The 16024-nt window shown below is 39.3% G+C and overlaps 1 protein-coding gene across 2 annotated transcripts in view; it reads right to left on the reverse strand.

Annotated features, from left to right (window-relative positions):
• Positions 1–16024, reverse strand: part of LOC139684972 (interleukin-6 receptor subunit beta-like) — a 36266-nt gene that overhangs the window by 10088 nt on the left and 10154 nt on the right. The window contains exons 6-13 of one of the 2 annotated variants that reach the window (XM_071581426.1): positions 11461–11602; positions 11217–11299; positions 9945–10155; positions 8175–8333; positions 7015–7137; positions 6265–6417; positions 3506–3649; positions 449–545 (exon numbers count right to left, since the gene is read on the reverse strand). In XM_071581426.1, coding sequence (XP_071437527.1) covers positions 449–545; positions 3506–3649; positions 6265–6417; positions 7015–7137; positions 8175–8333; positions 9945–10155; positions 11217–11299; positions 11461–11602 — 1112 coding nt within the window. The remainder of the gene's footprint in view (positions 1–448; positions 546–3505; positions 3650–6264; positions 6418–7014; positions 7138–8174; positions 8334–9944; positions 10156–11216; positions 11300–11460; positions 11603–16024) is intronic. The other variant, XM_071581427.1, reaches the window with a different exon arrangement.

Below are 16024 nucleotides of genomic sequence, written 5' to 3' on the forward strand. Positions count from 1 at the left end.
TCCCTCTCATTATGTGTATAATTTCTACAGTTAATATTCAAATGTGTTCACAAGGAACTTCTTAGATGGCTGCTAGAATTTACTTTTGTAATTCCATAGAATTCACATGATTATCAGTTGGGAATGAAAGACGAAAATAATCAAATGTGTGTTTTTTTCAACACATATAGCATATTCCCCACTGCGAGAAATGATCTAGGCTCTTTCTGATGCTGTTTGAGACAGAAAGTAGTCAGATAACTGCATCAAAAGCAAAAAATTATCCATTTTTTGCAAACTATTTTAATCAGTTTGTACATTCTCTCACTGTAAAATGAGTGCTGTGGATTTTGTGTTGTATGCTTGAGTTGTGTTGCTTTTAATGACAAAAAAGGCCCAGTGCTATGAAACTCAGAGTTAAGCAAAACAAGAGTGCTGCTTCCAACTTCAGTTAACATTCCCTTCTTACCTTCTAAGCACCAGAGAACAAGTGAGAGGTGCAAAGACCAGAATGAATATCATGCTGAAGCAAAGGCCAGTCACAAAACGTTCAAATTCTCCTTTGTCTGATGAGAAACAGGAAGATTGAATCAGACTTGTGGTGTCAAGTACAGAAAGGCTATATTACCTCCATGAGAGAAATATTTCAAACAGGAGTCAAGGCAAATTTTACACATGTAACTTCACAATTCCTGTAAGTAAAGACTAGTCAAAGATGGACCTGGGATTCTTGGGGAGGTTTTCAGTTTTGTGTTTTTAAGGTATCTAGGTACCATGGAGTTCCAAAATGGTTGGGAGCGGAAGACACCTCTAAAGATCATCTAACACAGCCTCACCTAGAGTGGGTTGCACAGAATTACATCCAGGCAGGTTTTGAATATCTTCAGGGAAGGAGACTCGCCACCCTCTCTAGTCAGGCAGTTCCAGTGCTCTCTCTTGGTAAAAAATTCTTCCTCATGTTCAAGTGGAAACTCCTGTGTTTCAGTTTGTGCCCAGTGCCCATTGTTGTGTCTCTGGGCATCACTGGAAGTAGTCTGGCCCCATCTTCTTGACGCTTGCCCTTAAGATATTTGTATACATTTCTGGGATCCCCCCTCTGATGTCTCTTCTCCAGGATAAACAGGCCCAGCTCTCTCAGCCTTTGCTCATTAGTGAGGTGCTCCTGTCCCCTAACCACCTTCATGGGCTTATTGGCCACTCCTCCCAGCTTTGTGCCATCAGTGAACTTGCTGAGGAGGCAGCTGTCCCTTCATACAAGTCATGGAGGAACAAGCTGAACAATGCTGGGCCCAATATTGAACCTTGGGGCACACCACTACGGACAGGCCTCCAACTAGACTGTGCCACCTTCTGACTTCTCAGCTGACCTCACTATCCACTCATGCAACTGATGCTTCCTCAGCTTGCCTGTAAGGATGTTATAGGCAACAGTGCCAAAAGCATGATGGTGTCATGGTAGGCGACATCCACTGCTCTTCCCTCATCTATACAAGCAGTCCTGCCATCTCTGAAGACTGTCAGATTGGTTAAGCATGACTTCCCCTTGGTGCATCCATAGCGACTACTCCTGATAATTTTTCCCTCCACATGCTTAGAGGTGGCATCCAGGATGAGTTCCATCACATTTCCAGTGATGGAAGTGTTGCATCCTTAAATCCACCATAAACACTCAATAAAAGAATTATTCTTACACCTCATGCTGTATGTGGACTCCAGCCTGTTTAGCAGGACTGTGATGCATGTCTGACTTAATAACAAATTACTGGAGTGAAAGCACCTTTTACTCTGTTTCAAGATTTAGTAAATAGGGTTTGGGTTTCTTTTTGTGAGATCACACCAGGTGATGATGATGATGATGATGATGATGATGATAACAACAACAATCATCATCATCATGATCATCATCATGATAATATTTTTGTATTTGGTTGTTTCCTGTTAAGAACATTAAGAAAATTTTATCTGTAACCAGCAGTTTGTCAATCCTTGATGCAAACCTATGTCTGCTACTGTCTGTGTTAATACTTGCTTGAGCTATTTCCCATTAAACACCCTACCTGTCCGAAGAAGACAACATATTTGAAACGTTAATGAAGGCTGATAGAGTGCTCAGGCAGTGAGAGCAGTGCTGCTAACACAGGAACCAAAGCAGACCGCAGTGTTAGAGGGAGTCAATATTGAGATCTTCTTTGTAAATGGCTAAATCAAAAGTTTAAAAATAGTGCCAGGAAAGTGTGATCAGCTCATGATTGTGTTGCTGATATTGTCAAACCATATTTTCGAAAAGGCCATTTTCTTGTAGTCTTATCCATACCTCAACAAAAGTGTCTATTTTTTAAACCAAACAGCTACTTAATTTTTATTAAAAATTGTTTGGAAAGCTGGAATTTTCTTTGTTACTGAAAAAGGCTTCTATAGCAAAGAAACTTGAGATTCTTCTAATGGATTAAGTAATCTGTGGAATGTTGGGGAGGGCAGGAGTATAAAATTTGGTAGGAAAAGTGGAATAAAGTCCTGCAGAAAAGGCTCCAGTGGGATACTTCTATATTTTGTGTTGACAGGATAAAGCATTTCAGTGTGGTGGAGAAGGGTGTGCAAACCCTGTTGATTTCAAGAAAGATTTTAAATTTCTTTCCTTTTTCTTTTTGTATCACACTTTTAACTACTCAGTTGTATGTTTTTATACCTCCTTCACTTAATGCAAAAAAAGCTGTTATGGGGAGAAACCATTTGTATACTTCTGCCTCTGAATTTCACAGATTACTGATACCATCTTGGCCTGTTCTCTTCTTTTTCTATTTAGAAAGCTTCAATTAAGTGAAGCTGTGGTCAAACAAAAAAAGAGTCTATGGCAGTGTTAGTTTTAGTTTCACGATGTGGTGTTAAAATGTTTGAAAGACTATGTTTGACCAATCATATATAATTACAGTATTTGAGGCTTTAGAAATATACCTCCATTGATCGTCTTAGCCTATCTAGGCTCCTAGGACCTGTTACTTAAAATATACTTAAATTATTGGAAAACAGAAGATACTTTGGTTAGCTGTCACCCACAACAGGAGCAATTCAAAGGTACTTTTTATTTTTACAGTTAATGGCTGGGAGAGCGAGTTTTATGTGATTGGTCAGGAGTCTGCCAAAAGCAAAGACTGTTGAATTTTACCAGCCACAGGCAGAAATTTAAACTGCTGAAATCTATGACAAGAATAATAAATAAATAAAGATAGGTGCATGTAGCAAGGACAAAAATGTCAGAAAATATTTCAGAGCTGAAGACCCCTAGCTAAGTCTTCCCTGTATGTTAGTTAGTAAAATGCAGGGAGAATTGTTCTGTGATGACTAGCTTACCTCTAACAGGAACAATTTTGTGTGCTTGCTCTCAGTAACCAAGGACTGAATAATGAATCCTCTGTGTGAGCACTCTGACTACTCAAAAAGCAGGAAAGGGTAGAGAACAACGGCATATAAAGAACATAAAACAAGGACTCATGCTGTATAATGCAGATGCATAGAGGTTCCACAATACCATATCTTGGAGTGCTGAAAGGTTGTGAAAGTGTCAGAGGTCCTTCTCCAGCATTAGTGAATCCTGAAATCTGCACACGATAGATGGTTTTTTCCTTCAGTCCAGTAAGGTGGTAACTTGTGGTAGAAGAATTGAGAGTAACAGCTGAAATGCAGGAGGGTTTGAGGGAGGAGATGGTTAGATGAACTCCCATGGCTGAACATATATCAGTGTAGCAGACTGGGGAAAAGACAAAATTTTGGAGGCCTAATCTATATCTGGAGGAATTCACATGGTGCAGATGTTGTTTGGATGATGTAGGATTTCTCAAAAATATATGCATTTTAAATCCAGAGGCAAAAAGCATGAACTTTTAACACACCAGGGATGCGGTGCATTGGTCAGGTTTTGGTAGCAGGGCAGCTACAGGGGTGTCTTCTGTGAGAAGCTGTCAGAAGATTCCCCAGCATACCCCAGGATGGACCTGCTACTGGACAAGGCCAAGCCAATCAGAAATGATAGTAATATATGATAACGTATTTAAGAAGAGAAAAAGAAATTATTGTGCTGATATAATTGCAACCAAAGAAGAGGAATGAGCATATGTGAGAGCAGCAGCTCTGCTAACACCAAGGTCACTGGAAAAGGAGCGGGGAGGAGGTGCTCCAGTCAGTGGAGCTGAGACTCCCTTACATCCATAGTGCAGACCATGGTGACCATGGAAGGCAGTGGGGATGCAGAGATCCACCTGCAGACCATGGAGAAGCTCCATGCTGGAGCAGGTGGATGCCTTAAAAAGGGCTGTGATCCAGTGGGAAGCCTGTGCTGGAACAGGCTCCTGGCAGGGACCTGCAGACCCATGGAGAGAGGAGCCCAGGCCAGAGCAGGTTTGCTGGTAGGAGTTGTGACCATGTGGGGGATCCATGCTGGAGCAGCCTCTGCCTGAAGGACTGCACCCTGCGGAAGGACACGCACACTGGACCAGTTCATGAAGAACTGCAACCCATGGGAAGGACTCACACTGGAGAAGTCCATGGGGAGTAAGGGAAGGACTCCTCTTCCCGAGCAGTGGCAGAAACAACCTGTGACAATCTGACTGTAATCCCCATTCCTCATCTCACTGTGCTGCTTGTGGGACAGAGGCAGAGATTGCGAAGGAGGGAATGATGGGGGAAAATGTTTTAAGGTTTGTTTTACTTCTCATTATTCTGCTCTGAATTTAAATCACAATAAATTCAATTGATTTCCCCAAGCTGAGTCTATTTTGCCTGTGACCTATCTGTTTGTGATGTCTCCTGGTCCTTATCTCAACTCATGAGCCTTTTGTTATGTCTTTTATCCCCTGTCCTGTTGTGGGGGGAGTGACATAGTGGGTCTGCTGGGTACCTGCTATCCAGCCAGGGTTAAACCACCACAGGTGCCGAATGCAGAAGGCTGTGTATATTCCATGAGATGAAAACATATCTAACATGCTAGCAGTTGTTTTATGCTGACTGTAACAGTCAACACTAGGACTAGGCCCTATCACATGCTTCACCCTCACTCCAGTAGTCAGTAGTAGCTGTTCACCTTGACTTACTCTAGTGCTATTACTCATCATTCATCAGAAAAGGGTCTGTGTCCCACCCGCTCTGTGGAGCTTTCAGCTCAGCCTTTCTTTTCTAATGGTGCAGTGACTTTTCCTCTGGACAGAATAATTTGCAACCAACCGTGCTGTAGTATGCCTTGGATAGGGCAGAAGTTGCTTCTCAAGTTTGCCACTGTGGATTTAAGACGTTAACAGAAGTGGATGTGGTACTGCAGCCCACAGATTTCCTTCCCCAGATTCTGGAGTAAAATTATACTTACTTCCTGAAAAACATGGCAATTGTGTGCCATGTCACTGTTATATTGACTCCTTAGGGGAGGGGGAAAAAAATTAAATTCAATCCTGGATGCTCCCATTCTTGTGCTTTCTGACAGGAATTTAGAGATGAATAGAGCCCTCAGAAGACTTTTTATCATCCTCTTTTGTCATGTCTTAGGTGCTGTTTGTCTTCCCAAGCACGTAAACAATTTTATTTGAAAGTCAGTATGTGCAAAGTTAATGTATTATTACTTATGGCAAGGAGAATTTCCACTACAGAGCAGAAGGAAAATGTTTATCTAAAGTATTGGTATTTTTTTGCTGAAAACTCAAGTGGTTTGAATTCACAATTACTCATTTATTTCAATGTGTAGAAGTTTCAGCATTTGTAGTTTGTTAAAGTGGAAAAGACCTTTAGGTCATCAGGTCCAAAACACAAAAGCTATCAATTTAAGAAAACATTTCTAAAAGTAAATTAATAATAGTGCCTTTGGAAACAGGTAAGAAATAAAAACTGCTCATTGATTTGAAATATCAAATATATAATATCTTTGTCTTAAGTCCCATAGAAAGGCTCAGACTCAGTCTTGGATGAGTTGAAATGAAATATAAAAGTATTGTGATTGAAATCCTGATGCTTCTGAAAGTGTTGTCTTCCTTTAAGTGTTACTAGAGAATTCTGCAGTAGTCTTAGAAATGTAGTTTTTAAGGAAATAGCAATATTTAATTAGAGATACTACCTAGAAAATTCTAAGTATTCATGGAAGCATCCAATGCATTAGAGGTCTATCCAGGAACTGATTTTTGAGAGAACTCAATTTGCACAGAAATCCTACATAACCCAGAAAGTGCTGTAGCAGCATTTAATGGTCTGAATTAAGCTTTTCTTTCATGGCCCTGAGCTGCTGCTTTGTTTTGAGCAATGGTGACTTACCCAGAGTCTTTTTCCTTGACAAATCTGTATAGCTAACCCTGTATCCTTGGAGAAAGCCCAAACAGTCTTCAGTAGCTATTTCTTTCCACTTCACAAGTGCAGAATGCTTTGTGATATTCAGAATTGTCACATTAGGGGGACCTGTCCTAGGAACTTAAAAAAACCCAGATAATTATTTTAGTTCTGCATCAATATTTTTGTAATAGACATACAAGACTGAAAGCTAGCTGTTGCCTAGGGAGTTTCTTGCCAGATTCTAGATGCCATAAATACAATGTGTAATGTGAAGGGTGCAGGAGAAAGGAGAAATCACATAGAGTGAAAGCAACTCATCTTAAACAATAGCAAAGTAGGTAGGAATTGTGACTCCCTCATTACCAACATTTTACCCCAAAAGACGCATCTGTACTCATTTCATCTTGCAATATAAGACACTACCAAGCTGGGATTGGAAAATCTGTGTTTGACCACAGCTAAAACTGATCAACATAGAATAGCAGCTCTGAGCCCCTCTTTCTGTTAGTTTTTGTAATGTCATCTGTAATAAAAATATTTCTCTGGACTTGTCAGTAAGGAACAGCATTCAGGTCATTCACTGCCAGGAATGACCTGCTAAGACCAAAGGCAGTGCTAACTGAGGAATGCTGTTCAGTCACCTGGAAAAGAAGTCTTGTGTAGCCTTCCTTTTATGGCTGCAGATAGGAATGCAAAGAAACAGAAAGGATGAGGTTATACAAAGGAGAGGGATACCTCCTTCAATGGAGTAAAAGTGGGTCACTCCAAAAGTCTTTTCATGTCCCATGAAACTTTCACATTGACACACATCAGTTGCATGTACCATTATTTTGTACATCTTATATGGCTGAAAATTCTCTGGAAAACAAATAAAGGTACATCAGGGTTTACTGGAAAGCTATAAATTACAGAGGGAAAGAGAAAAGATAACAACTTTATAGTTTCTCTGTACAGTTCTTATTTTCTGAGACTCAAAATGTAGTATAAGTTTATAATGTTTTACGTTGAGTATAAAATACCTACATCCTTCTTTGATGTCTCTAGATGTTTAATGCAAACTCTTTCAAAAGCAGGGCAGGACATAACACAAGGTACCTTTTAAAAGATGACAGGTCTGTTTATAGTCTCCCTCTGGGAGGCACTGGCTGCTGAAGGAGAATTTGGGAACTAAGATGGCTGTAGAAATGTTAGTTCAAGGATACTTCCCACTCAGCTAGCATGTATAAACCCAAGAAAAATAAGTAGATGTAATGTGGCAGTGCAGATGTTGCAGAAGAACCAGGAAAAACAGTACACTCATTTGTAGAACTCTGAAGCTAAATGTTCTCTATGGTACATAAAAGCCAGTTCTAAGTGGCCTTTGCAAGAGTCAGCTACATGACTTTAATAATTTTCAGTGTCTGTTCCATGAAGTGATCCCTGACTGCTGCCCATCATGCCCAGTTTGGTAAGCAGAATGTTGGAGTTGAGAACTTATGCTTTGAGAAGGATAGTATGAAAAAGGAAATTATTCTTAGGGAGACTGTAACAGAGCAATATCTAAAGATAGGTTTACCTAGGCACAAGAGGGAAGTTTTTTTAAAGCCAGAAATGTATAGGTCTGTTTGGAATGTGGGCAAGGGGAAACACTGTACCAGCAGCAGCACCTTAGCTGCATTTCTTGCCCAACTGCGACCACAACAACCCTACTGAAAACTCTGCTTTTTATTTGCCTTGGCATTGCTAAACACTAGATCATATCTTAGCACTGGATAAAGATTAAGAGTTGTGCTTATCTGGTTGAATTTCCAGTTTTCCCTTAAAAACAGAGTCAAAAATCCTATCCTCGAGGCCCAACTAAAAATAACCAATGAATGAAAATGTGCCTCCATAGGAGATGAGGTGGTTGCTGTTACCTAGTGTGAAATTTCCAGTATTTGTAGTTACTATTTTCATGTGCATATCCTCTTCACCAGTGCCCCAGTCAACCACAAAACATTTTGGCTTGTATTCTGGAGTCCAGGTGACAACTGTGTTAGTTCCCTGGCGTTTGACATGGATTTGACCAGGCAAGTCTGTGAACAAACATACAATTAGAGATCAATAAATAGCAAAGCAGTTTTCTCCTCTAGTGCTCACTTTCTCCCATTTGTTCTTTTTGGAAGATTATTAATTAAGTAGTTATCATTGCAAATAACTTATGTATCACAGTAAAGTATCCACTAGTATGTCAATAAAGGAAACTTAGGATTTAGTGCTTTGCAATGGTGTCTGGGGGCTCCAGTGTTGGTTGCCGTTCAAAACTTTTCCTTGCTTCCAATTGTTGGAAAATAAATGTCTGTTTCAAGCCTCAGGAAGAGGAAGACTGGTGTTACTAAATAACCTCTTGAGAGCCACTAATAATTGCTATGTATAGAGCAACTGTGAGATAGTGCTTGCCTGGATATGGGAGGAGGAGAAGGGACTAATGATGGAGCATAGCTATATAATTTCATATTTCATATACTTTGCATGTTTGCAAGGATTTTAAACATTCTGACATTTTATAAGACAAACTAGGAAAGACATTCTGACTGACACTAAGGAGGAAGAAGAGCAACCTGCCATTTGGGGATAAGAAGTGGATCTTGTGGTGGACATAAACATTTTCCATTTTATCTCCTGTCTGGAAGCCAATATCTGTACTATCTGAGGAAAAGTTGTTTATACTGAGAAGGAATTTTTCTTGGGAATGCACTTAATGCAAATGTCTTCCCAGTAATTCATGGTAGATACAGAGAACCTGCAGCCAAATGGAAATAGATGACTAGAGAGAGCCATGAAGAACAGGCTGAGAGTTTCAGTAGATAACTAACAGTCAAAAGGTGGCTTGAGGTGATAGCATATATTTCATAAAAAAGGAGCTAAGAGACTGAAATTTAAGGGCAAAATCAAGTTGTTTCCTCTTTGCAGGGAAAAGGAGAACACAATGAGGGGAATGTGTTAGAAAATCTTGAAAAAGCTATCAGTTGCAGCTATCTGATGATCAACAAGGGTGCTTAAATACTTCTTTTCTTGTGTATGCCACAGCTGATTTAAAAAACCAAAACTTAGTGTGGAAGAAATAGGTTTTTCTAATTTTGCACTAAACTATACCTCAATATTATAGCTCATGAAACTAGCTAATATTATAAGGAAAACATTGTTAATTAGTTTAATTATTTAAATGAAAAATCTGTATATTTAGGCATCACAAAAGCATACATCTTCATTAAAATGTGACATGTACATCCTGTCTGTTCCTTCTCCCATGCACCTGTTAGAGTAATACTGAAAGAAAGGACAGTAGCAGGATTCCTAATAGTTACTTATCTCAAAAAACTTAGGTTTGCAGATAGTTCTGTGAAAAATTTTTAAACCACTGGCACCTATTTGATGTTGAGGGTAGCCCATAAGACATTTTTCTTGGTAGGTCTAGCTCAAGAAAGCATAAGTGCTAAACTGAATATTAAATTGCTAAGTCTGTAATAACTTCTATTGAAATCCATTATTAAGAAACAATACTAACTCTCATTATGGAAAAATACCAGCCTAAAGTATTTTCAAGAGAATGTTTTAACCTATCCCAAAGTCTGTCAAAATCTAGCCTTGGAGATGGCACATGAAAATTCTCCACCACACTAGTGGAAGAATGATAAGGTAAGTACCTGTTGTAGAGAGTTCTGGGACAATGTAGATGGCTTGTGGAGATTCTCCTGCTTCATTATGGGCAGAAATAGTAACTCTGTAGTAAGCCATGGAGAGATTTAGAAGTATTTTCCTGTCCTCGAGAAATATTGGATTTGGTGAGTCACTGCAATTGTTGGGTATTCTTTCCACTTTAACAAAATATCCAAGAATGTTCTTACTTTGTGTTACCTAGCAAGAGGAAAAAAAATATTATTCTAAAAATGTTGCTACGTCTTGTGTCGAAAATCAAGGGAAATTTAATTGTATAAACAAAATATAGTGTCTAATGATGGGGATAAAAACATACAGTTTTAATTAGGCCATTAGGAATCAATGAAGCAAAGCATTTCCTTAAAATTAAAAGCATGCTTAAATTGAGAGGATTTAAGTATAGGATTAAGAATTTCCCTTAATTGAGATCTTAGTTGTGTGTATCCAATTAGCAATAACAGCAGTGAAGCAGCTGTAACGTTCTCTACATTTCACTGGAACATATCCCTCATTATTAGGAACTTGAAAGTTAATGAGAGGCATTTAATTGAAAGTTATGCCTCTGGGAATCTTTATCTACTAGGCCTTGGTTAGGTATCTGGTCTGTTTAAAGAGAAATGTTAGCAATTACACTACAAATTCGGAACATGTTAAATATCCATTGATAGAAACTTCTGGTGGTGGTTCACTCATTATTTTACTGTTAGTAATCTTAATGAGAGATTGAAGTGCACAGAAATGGAAATTAGCACAATATAGACAGAAACTTAACTCAATACACAAACACCTGTGAATTCTGCAAAGATTATTTCTGATATCAAGTTTGTCTGTTATTTCCAGCACAAAATTAATAGTGTGCAGACATCACAAAGTTGTGAGATGGGGTTATCTTAAAGAAATAATTGGGTACTTTTGGAGTAACATAGACAGGAAGATATTTATTAATTTAAAAGGCACATATCTTGAGAGGAATTTCTGATAAAAGTGGAAGCTCTTAAAATTAAAATAGATGTCTTTTCCTGCATAGCAAGGGAAGATTTAATAATTTTTCAAGTTTATAAATTGATATAGTTTTGCATTGCTGTTTTCTATCATCTAAATCATCAGCACACAAATGCAGGGAATTCTGAAGCAAGTACTATGCCTTTTGCATATTCAGTGGAGTCTCAATACAATGAGAAATTCTGGTTTTTCCGATAATGTAATAAATTAGTAACATGTACACAACAGAAGGTATGCAGACTCAAAGTGAACATTACCTCCCACTTCAGAAGAACTCTTCTTCTTCCTGGGTAGATTTGTGTAGTTTCATTGTATGATATCCTTGGCTTATTCATGAGTTCTAGTAAATGTTGAAAAAGATGAAGACATGCATTCATATGAATCACTCTGATGTTCATCTTTTCAAAAGTATCTGAAAATGCTATTTCATATAAAACAAGATTTGGAAAGGATTTTATATTCATGCTAACTCCCCGTAGGATAAAACTACATTTCACTTACTGTGAGGCACCAAAATCTCTTTGCTCCAAATGCAAACACAGTTGAGACCATCGTTGGCTATGCATCTGAGCTGAACAATGTATGAAGACATAGCATTTAAATTCAAAATGGTGACATTGACAGCATTGCTTTCTACACGCACCTAAAAAAAATGTTTAAGTTATGTGGCAGAAATAAAAAGAATTATTTTATATTACTTGTTTTCTTAGCCAAGGACCAGCCTTCTGACTGCAGCTGAAAGTAGGTGTTCCTGTCATCAAATAGGTATTACTGCACATTTTAGCCAATGTTTTTTCATTCTTTCAAGGCAATGCCCTCTTTTTCATGAACTTGTCCTGTTCAGTCAGGACAATAAGTAACCGTATAGGTCTAAATACGGTTTTTAATTTTAAAATCTCTTAGGCATCACATGTACTGAAAAATGCTAATTTACTTAACTTTGAGCCTTGCTGGCATTCTCAAGAATAAGATGTCCAGGGAAAATTAAATATAAAGAAAATTTCTCCTTATTCCCAAAAGTAACAGTATGTCTAAATAGATCCATGTGAATGATGTGGTAAAGATCAGGATTGGATTAACTGTGTGGCTGTCTATGTCTTAGCATTGTACAAGTAATGTGCATCTACAGCTGAGGATGGCACTGGAGCTCCAGTAACTGTAGAGGGAATCAAATTTTTCTTGAAACAAAGATGCCATCCACATCTAAGAAAATTCATGAGCTGGAAAATAGGAGAAAATATTATGAAAAAGTGTTGTTCAATGCTTATTTTACACTCTTTACCAGATGTCCATTGGCAGCTGCTATCAGAGCACAGTATCCTGCATTAAATAGACCTTTTGCCAGGTTAGTTCTAGGCCTTATGTTTTTTTTGTAGAAGTACTACTGCTTATTGAAATATTTGTGTTAGTGTTTGTTTGCTGTAAAGTTTTGTTTTCTTAATCATATATATGTCCTAAAAAACACCGAAACCCCCAACCAAGCAAACAAAAAACACCTAAAACCAACAAAGACCTACTATAAGGTGACCAGCTCTTTTCTCTCAATTTCTGCAGTGCTTTGTTACTTTATTTTTTTTAATTAGAGTTAATTAATTAACTTCTGTGGCAGTATGCTGCCCCCCTGTACCTCCAGCCTGACATTTATTTCCTGTAACCCTGCCCAAGTGATAACCACTGTCAGCTGTCATAATGGGTGTGTCTGGTCACAAGGGTTGCATCCAGCTCGATGCTGTTTCAGGGGTCACAGATAACAACACAACAATCAAGGCTAATTAGAACAATTTGTTCAACTCCAGCTAAATTTGGAAGAAACTAGTGTCTGAGATGGACATGTCAATATGCCTGTAAATGAATCATCTTACACTTTAAATAGTGGGCAGTCAAGGGTCTGTTGAACTGCTCACCCTGCACAGCAGTGGGCTGCACACAAGGATCTCTTGATTAGGGACACCTCTCAAGGTTACTCCTCAAGGCTGAGAGAGTACTTACCCCATCAGATACTTGATAAGTGAATTGGAAATTAGTTCACTGAAACTTGTGATACAAAAAATTAATTGTGCACATATAATCCCTTAGACAAAAACTGTTGACCAGATCTGGGACTAAATCTCAGCTGGAAGGAACTAAACTCCTGGGGCTCTGAAAAGAATTTTAGAATGCAAACAGAGCCTTTCTGAAGGTCATGACCCAATTAAAATGTCTTCCTGACAGTTCTATTTGACTCTGTTCTCTGTGCAGTAATCCAGTGTTCCTTGCCATTTACTCTTCTTAAACAACTGTCACATTTACTATCAAATTTTGCTAGATTTCTATTTTATTCCTATAAACACATTGCTACTTCTTTCTTATGAATGAAGCATGCTACTCCATCCATGACAACTGTGTACACCTTTCTAACAGATCAAGCCTGGTCACATAAACTCCCACAACACACAATATTACAGAAACACTCCAAATCTCCTACAGAAGAAGAGGGAAGTGGAATGGATTTAAGACTCAAGTGTTAAATTACATTACAGGTACACTAATCCTACTCTCAATAAACACTATATATGCTAAACACTATATATATAAAACGCTTTATATATGCTCTGTGCTTGTATGTCTACACTCAGCCTTTCCCTCCAGTCCCATCTATAAGTGTAGCCTACATTCACTTGATTGGGAAGAGATCCCAGCATCAGCTGGGACATGGGAGATAATGAATATTCATGACCTGTGGTCTTCAGTCATTTGCATCACCCAAAGTGGCTGTCTCTACCAGTCCTTCACAGTGCTCACATGAATCTCCTAATCTCCCCTGTCTCCAGAACCTGTAAGACATGCAATTGTCCTGCTCTTGACCCTCTGTTCTTCCACATGCCATATACTAGACCATCTGCACATGGTTATCTGTCTATTGCGTTATTGGGTGGCTTGTGCTTGGGTTACTGGCTGTCCCACAGTGGTCTAGGACTGGTGTGCCAATGAACAAGGGGGCACTTCCAAGACCAGAGTATTCTTTGTACCAAGGTGAAGCCTTTCTTGCATGGACCTCTCTCAGTAGTCCTTCTAAAGAGGCTAAACAAACTGGCAGCCAGCTATGAGAGAAATGGGAACTGTGTTCTGAAATAAAAGAACAAGGATGATTCTCATGTTAAAAAGGAAGAAAGAGGCTCCTAGGTGAGCAGAAAAGACCAAGAGTTGGGAACTGTTGCTATTTAAACAGTTTTCTTCTTGGGCTTTTGTTCTACTTGGTAAACACATATCCTTCATACAACTACGAATAACAGAGCTTGAAAAACACACAATTTCAGGGACTCAGTGATACAAATCATGCATATGTGCCTGCCTGCTGGTGAAGCTTTTGCATGATATGCTGGATGGCAAGGGGAAGGACAAGCAGTCATTGCTGCTACATGCAGATATTATTGAAATTATGATTGTTTTTCCATCTCTTAGTGCCTTCAGTTTGAAGTACTGTCCTGCTGCTGCACTTTATTGCATGTTCTAAAATGCATCTGGAACACATCTTGTGTCCCACAACATCTTTCTCCAAATTGGAGAGTGATAGATTTTACAGTTGTACTGTTAGGTGAATTAGGAATTGGTTGAAAGGTCACACCCAGAGGGTAGTGGCCAATGACTCAGAGTTCCAATGGGCATGACAAGAGAGGTTCCTCAAGGGTCCATAGTGGGACCAGAGTTATTTAATGTCTTCACTTGTGACATAAATGAAGAGGTTGGGTGCACCCTCTTTACCTTTGCAGATGACCCCAAGCTGAGTGGTGTAGTTGACACATCCGAAGGATGGAATGCCATTTAGAAGGACCTGGACAGGCTCAAGAAGTGGGCCCATGGGAGTCTCATGAGGTTTGACAAGACCAAGTGCAAGTTGCTGCACCTGGGTTGGGGCAATTCCCAGCATCAGTGCAGGCCATGGATGAACAGAACAAGAGCAGCCCTGCCTGGAAGCACTTGGGTATGCTGGTGGATGAGAGGCTGGACATAATCCAACAATGTGCACTCACAGCCCAGAAAGCCAATTGTATCCTGGGGCTGCATCAAAAACTGCATGGCCAGCAGGGTGAGGGAGGGAATTCTGCTCCTCTGCTCTGCTGTGGTGAGACCCCACCTGGAGTACTGGATCCAGCTCTGGGGCCCACAGCATATGAAGGACATTGACCTGTTGCAGCAAGTCCAGAGTAGGAACACCAAACTGATTACAGGAATGGAGCAACTCTCCCATGAGGAAAGGCTGAGGGAATTGTGATTGTTCAGCCTGAAAAAGGGAAGGCTTCAGGTTGACCTAATTGCAGTCTTCCAGTACCTGAAGGGAACTTAGAACACTATTTACAAGGACATGTAGTGACAGGACAAGAGGGAATGGGTTCAAATTGAAGAAGAGTAGGTTTATATCAGATATTAGGAAAAAAATTATTACTGTGAGAGTGGTGAGGTAGTGGAATAGGTTGCCCTGAGAAGTTGTGGATGCACCCTCATGGTGTTCAAGGCCAGGCTGGATAAGGCTTTGAGTATCTGGTCCAGCTGTAACTGTTACTGCCCACAGCAGAGGGGTTGAAACTTCAAGATCCCCCTCCAAACCAAAATATTCTGTGATTTTCTGATTTTCTGATTGTAATGCAGAGAAATTAATTCCTACCTTTTCAAAGAAGGACATCTGTAAAGCTAGTGCAAAATAGAAGTGTGCGAGACATGAATTTTTACCTTTAAGAATCACAGTAACCTGATCTCTAGTCAGTTTGAAAATTTAATGACACCAGCAAAAATGTAACTCTTAAGGTATAAACCAGGTTGAGTTTGCGTGGCATTTGTGATATCCACTTTTTCCATCACTGGTAGTTGCAGTGTCTCATTGATATGTTAATGAACTCGTCGACATGCTGTTCTATTTTATTATCTTTAAAATTATTAATCTTTTCCATACTATTTAAGATTCATTAAAACCAAACTAAGATACCTTTGTGGAATCTGTCTACCAGTTGACTGCTTGCCATGCCTCCTTGCTATCCTTGTTGTGTGTGCTTTTTGGTACCATTCTGTTGATGTCCTATTGGATGTACTG

Source organism: Pithys albifrons, chromosome Z (genome assembly GCF_047495875.1).
Source record: "Pithys albifrons albifrons isolate INPA30051 chromosome Z, PitAlb_v1, whole genome shotgun sequence".
Classification (NCBI taxonomy): Eukaryota; Metazoa; Chordata; class Aves; order Passeriformes; family Thamnophilidae; genus Pithys; species Pithys albifrons.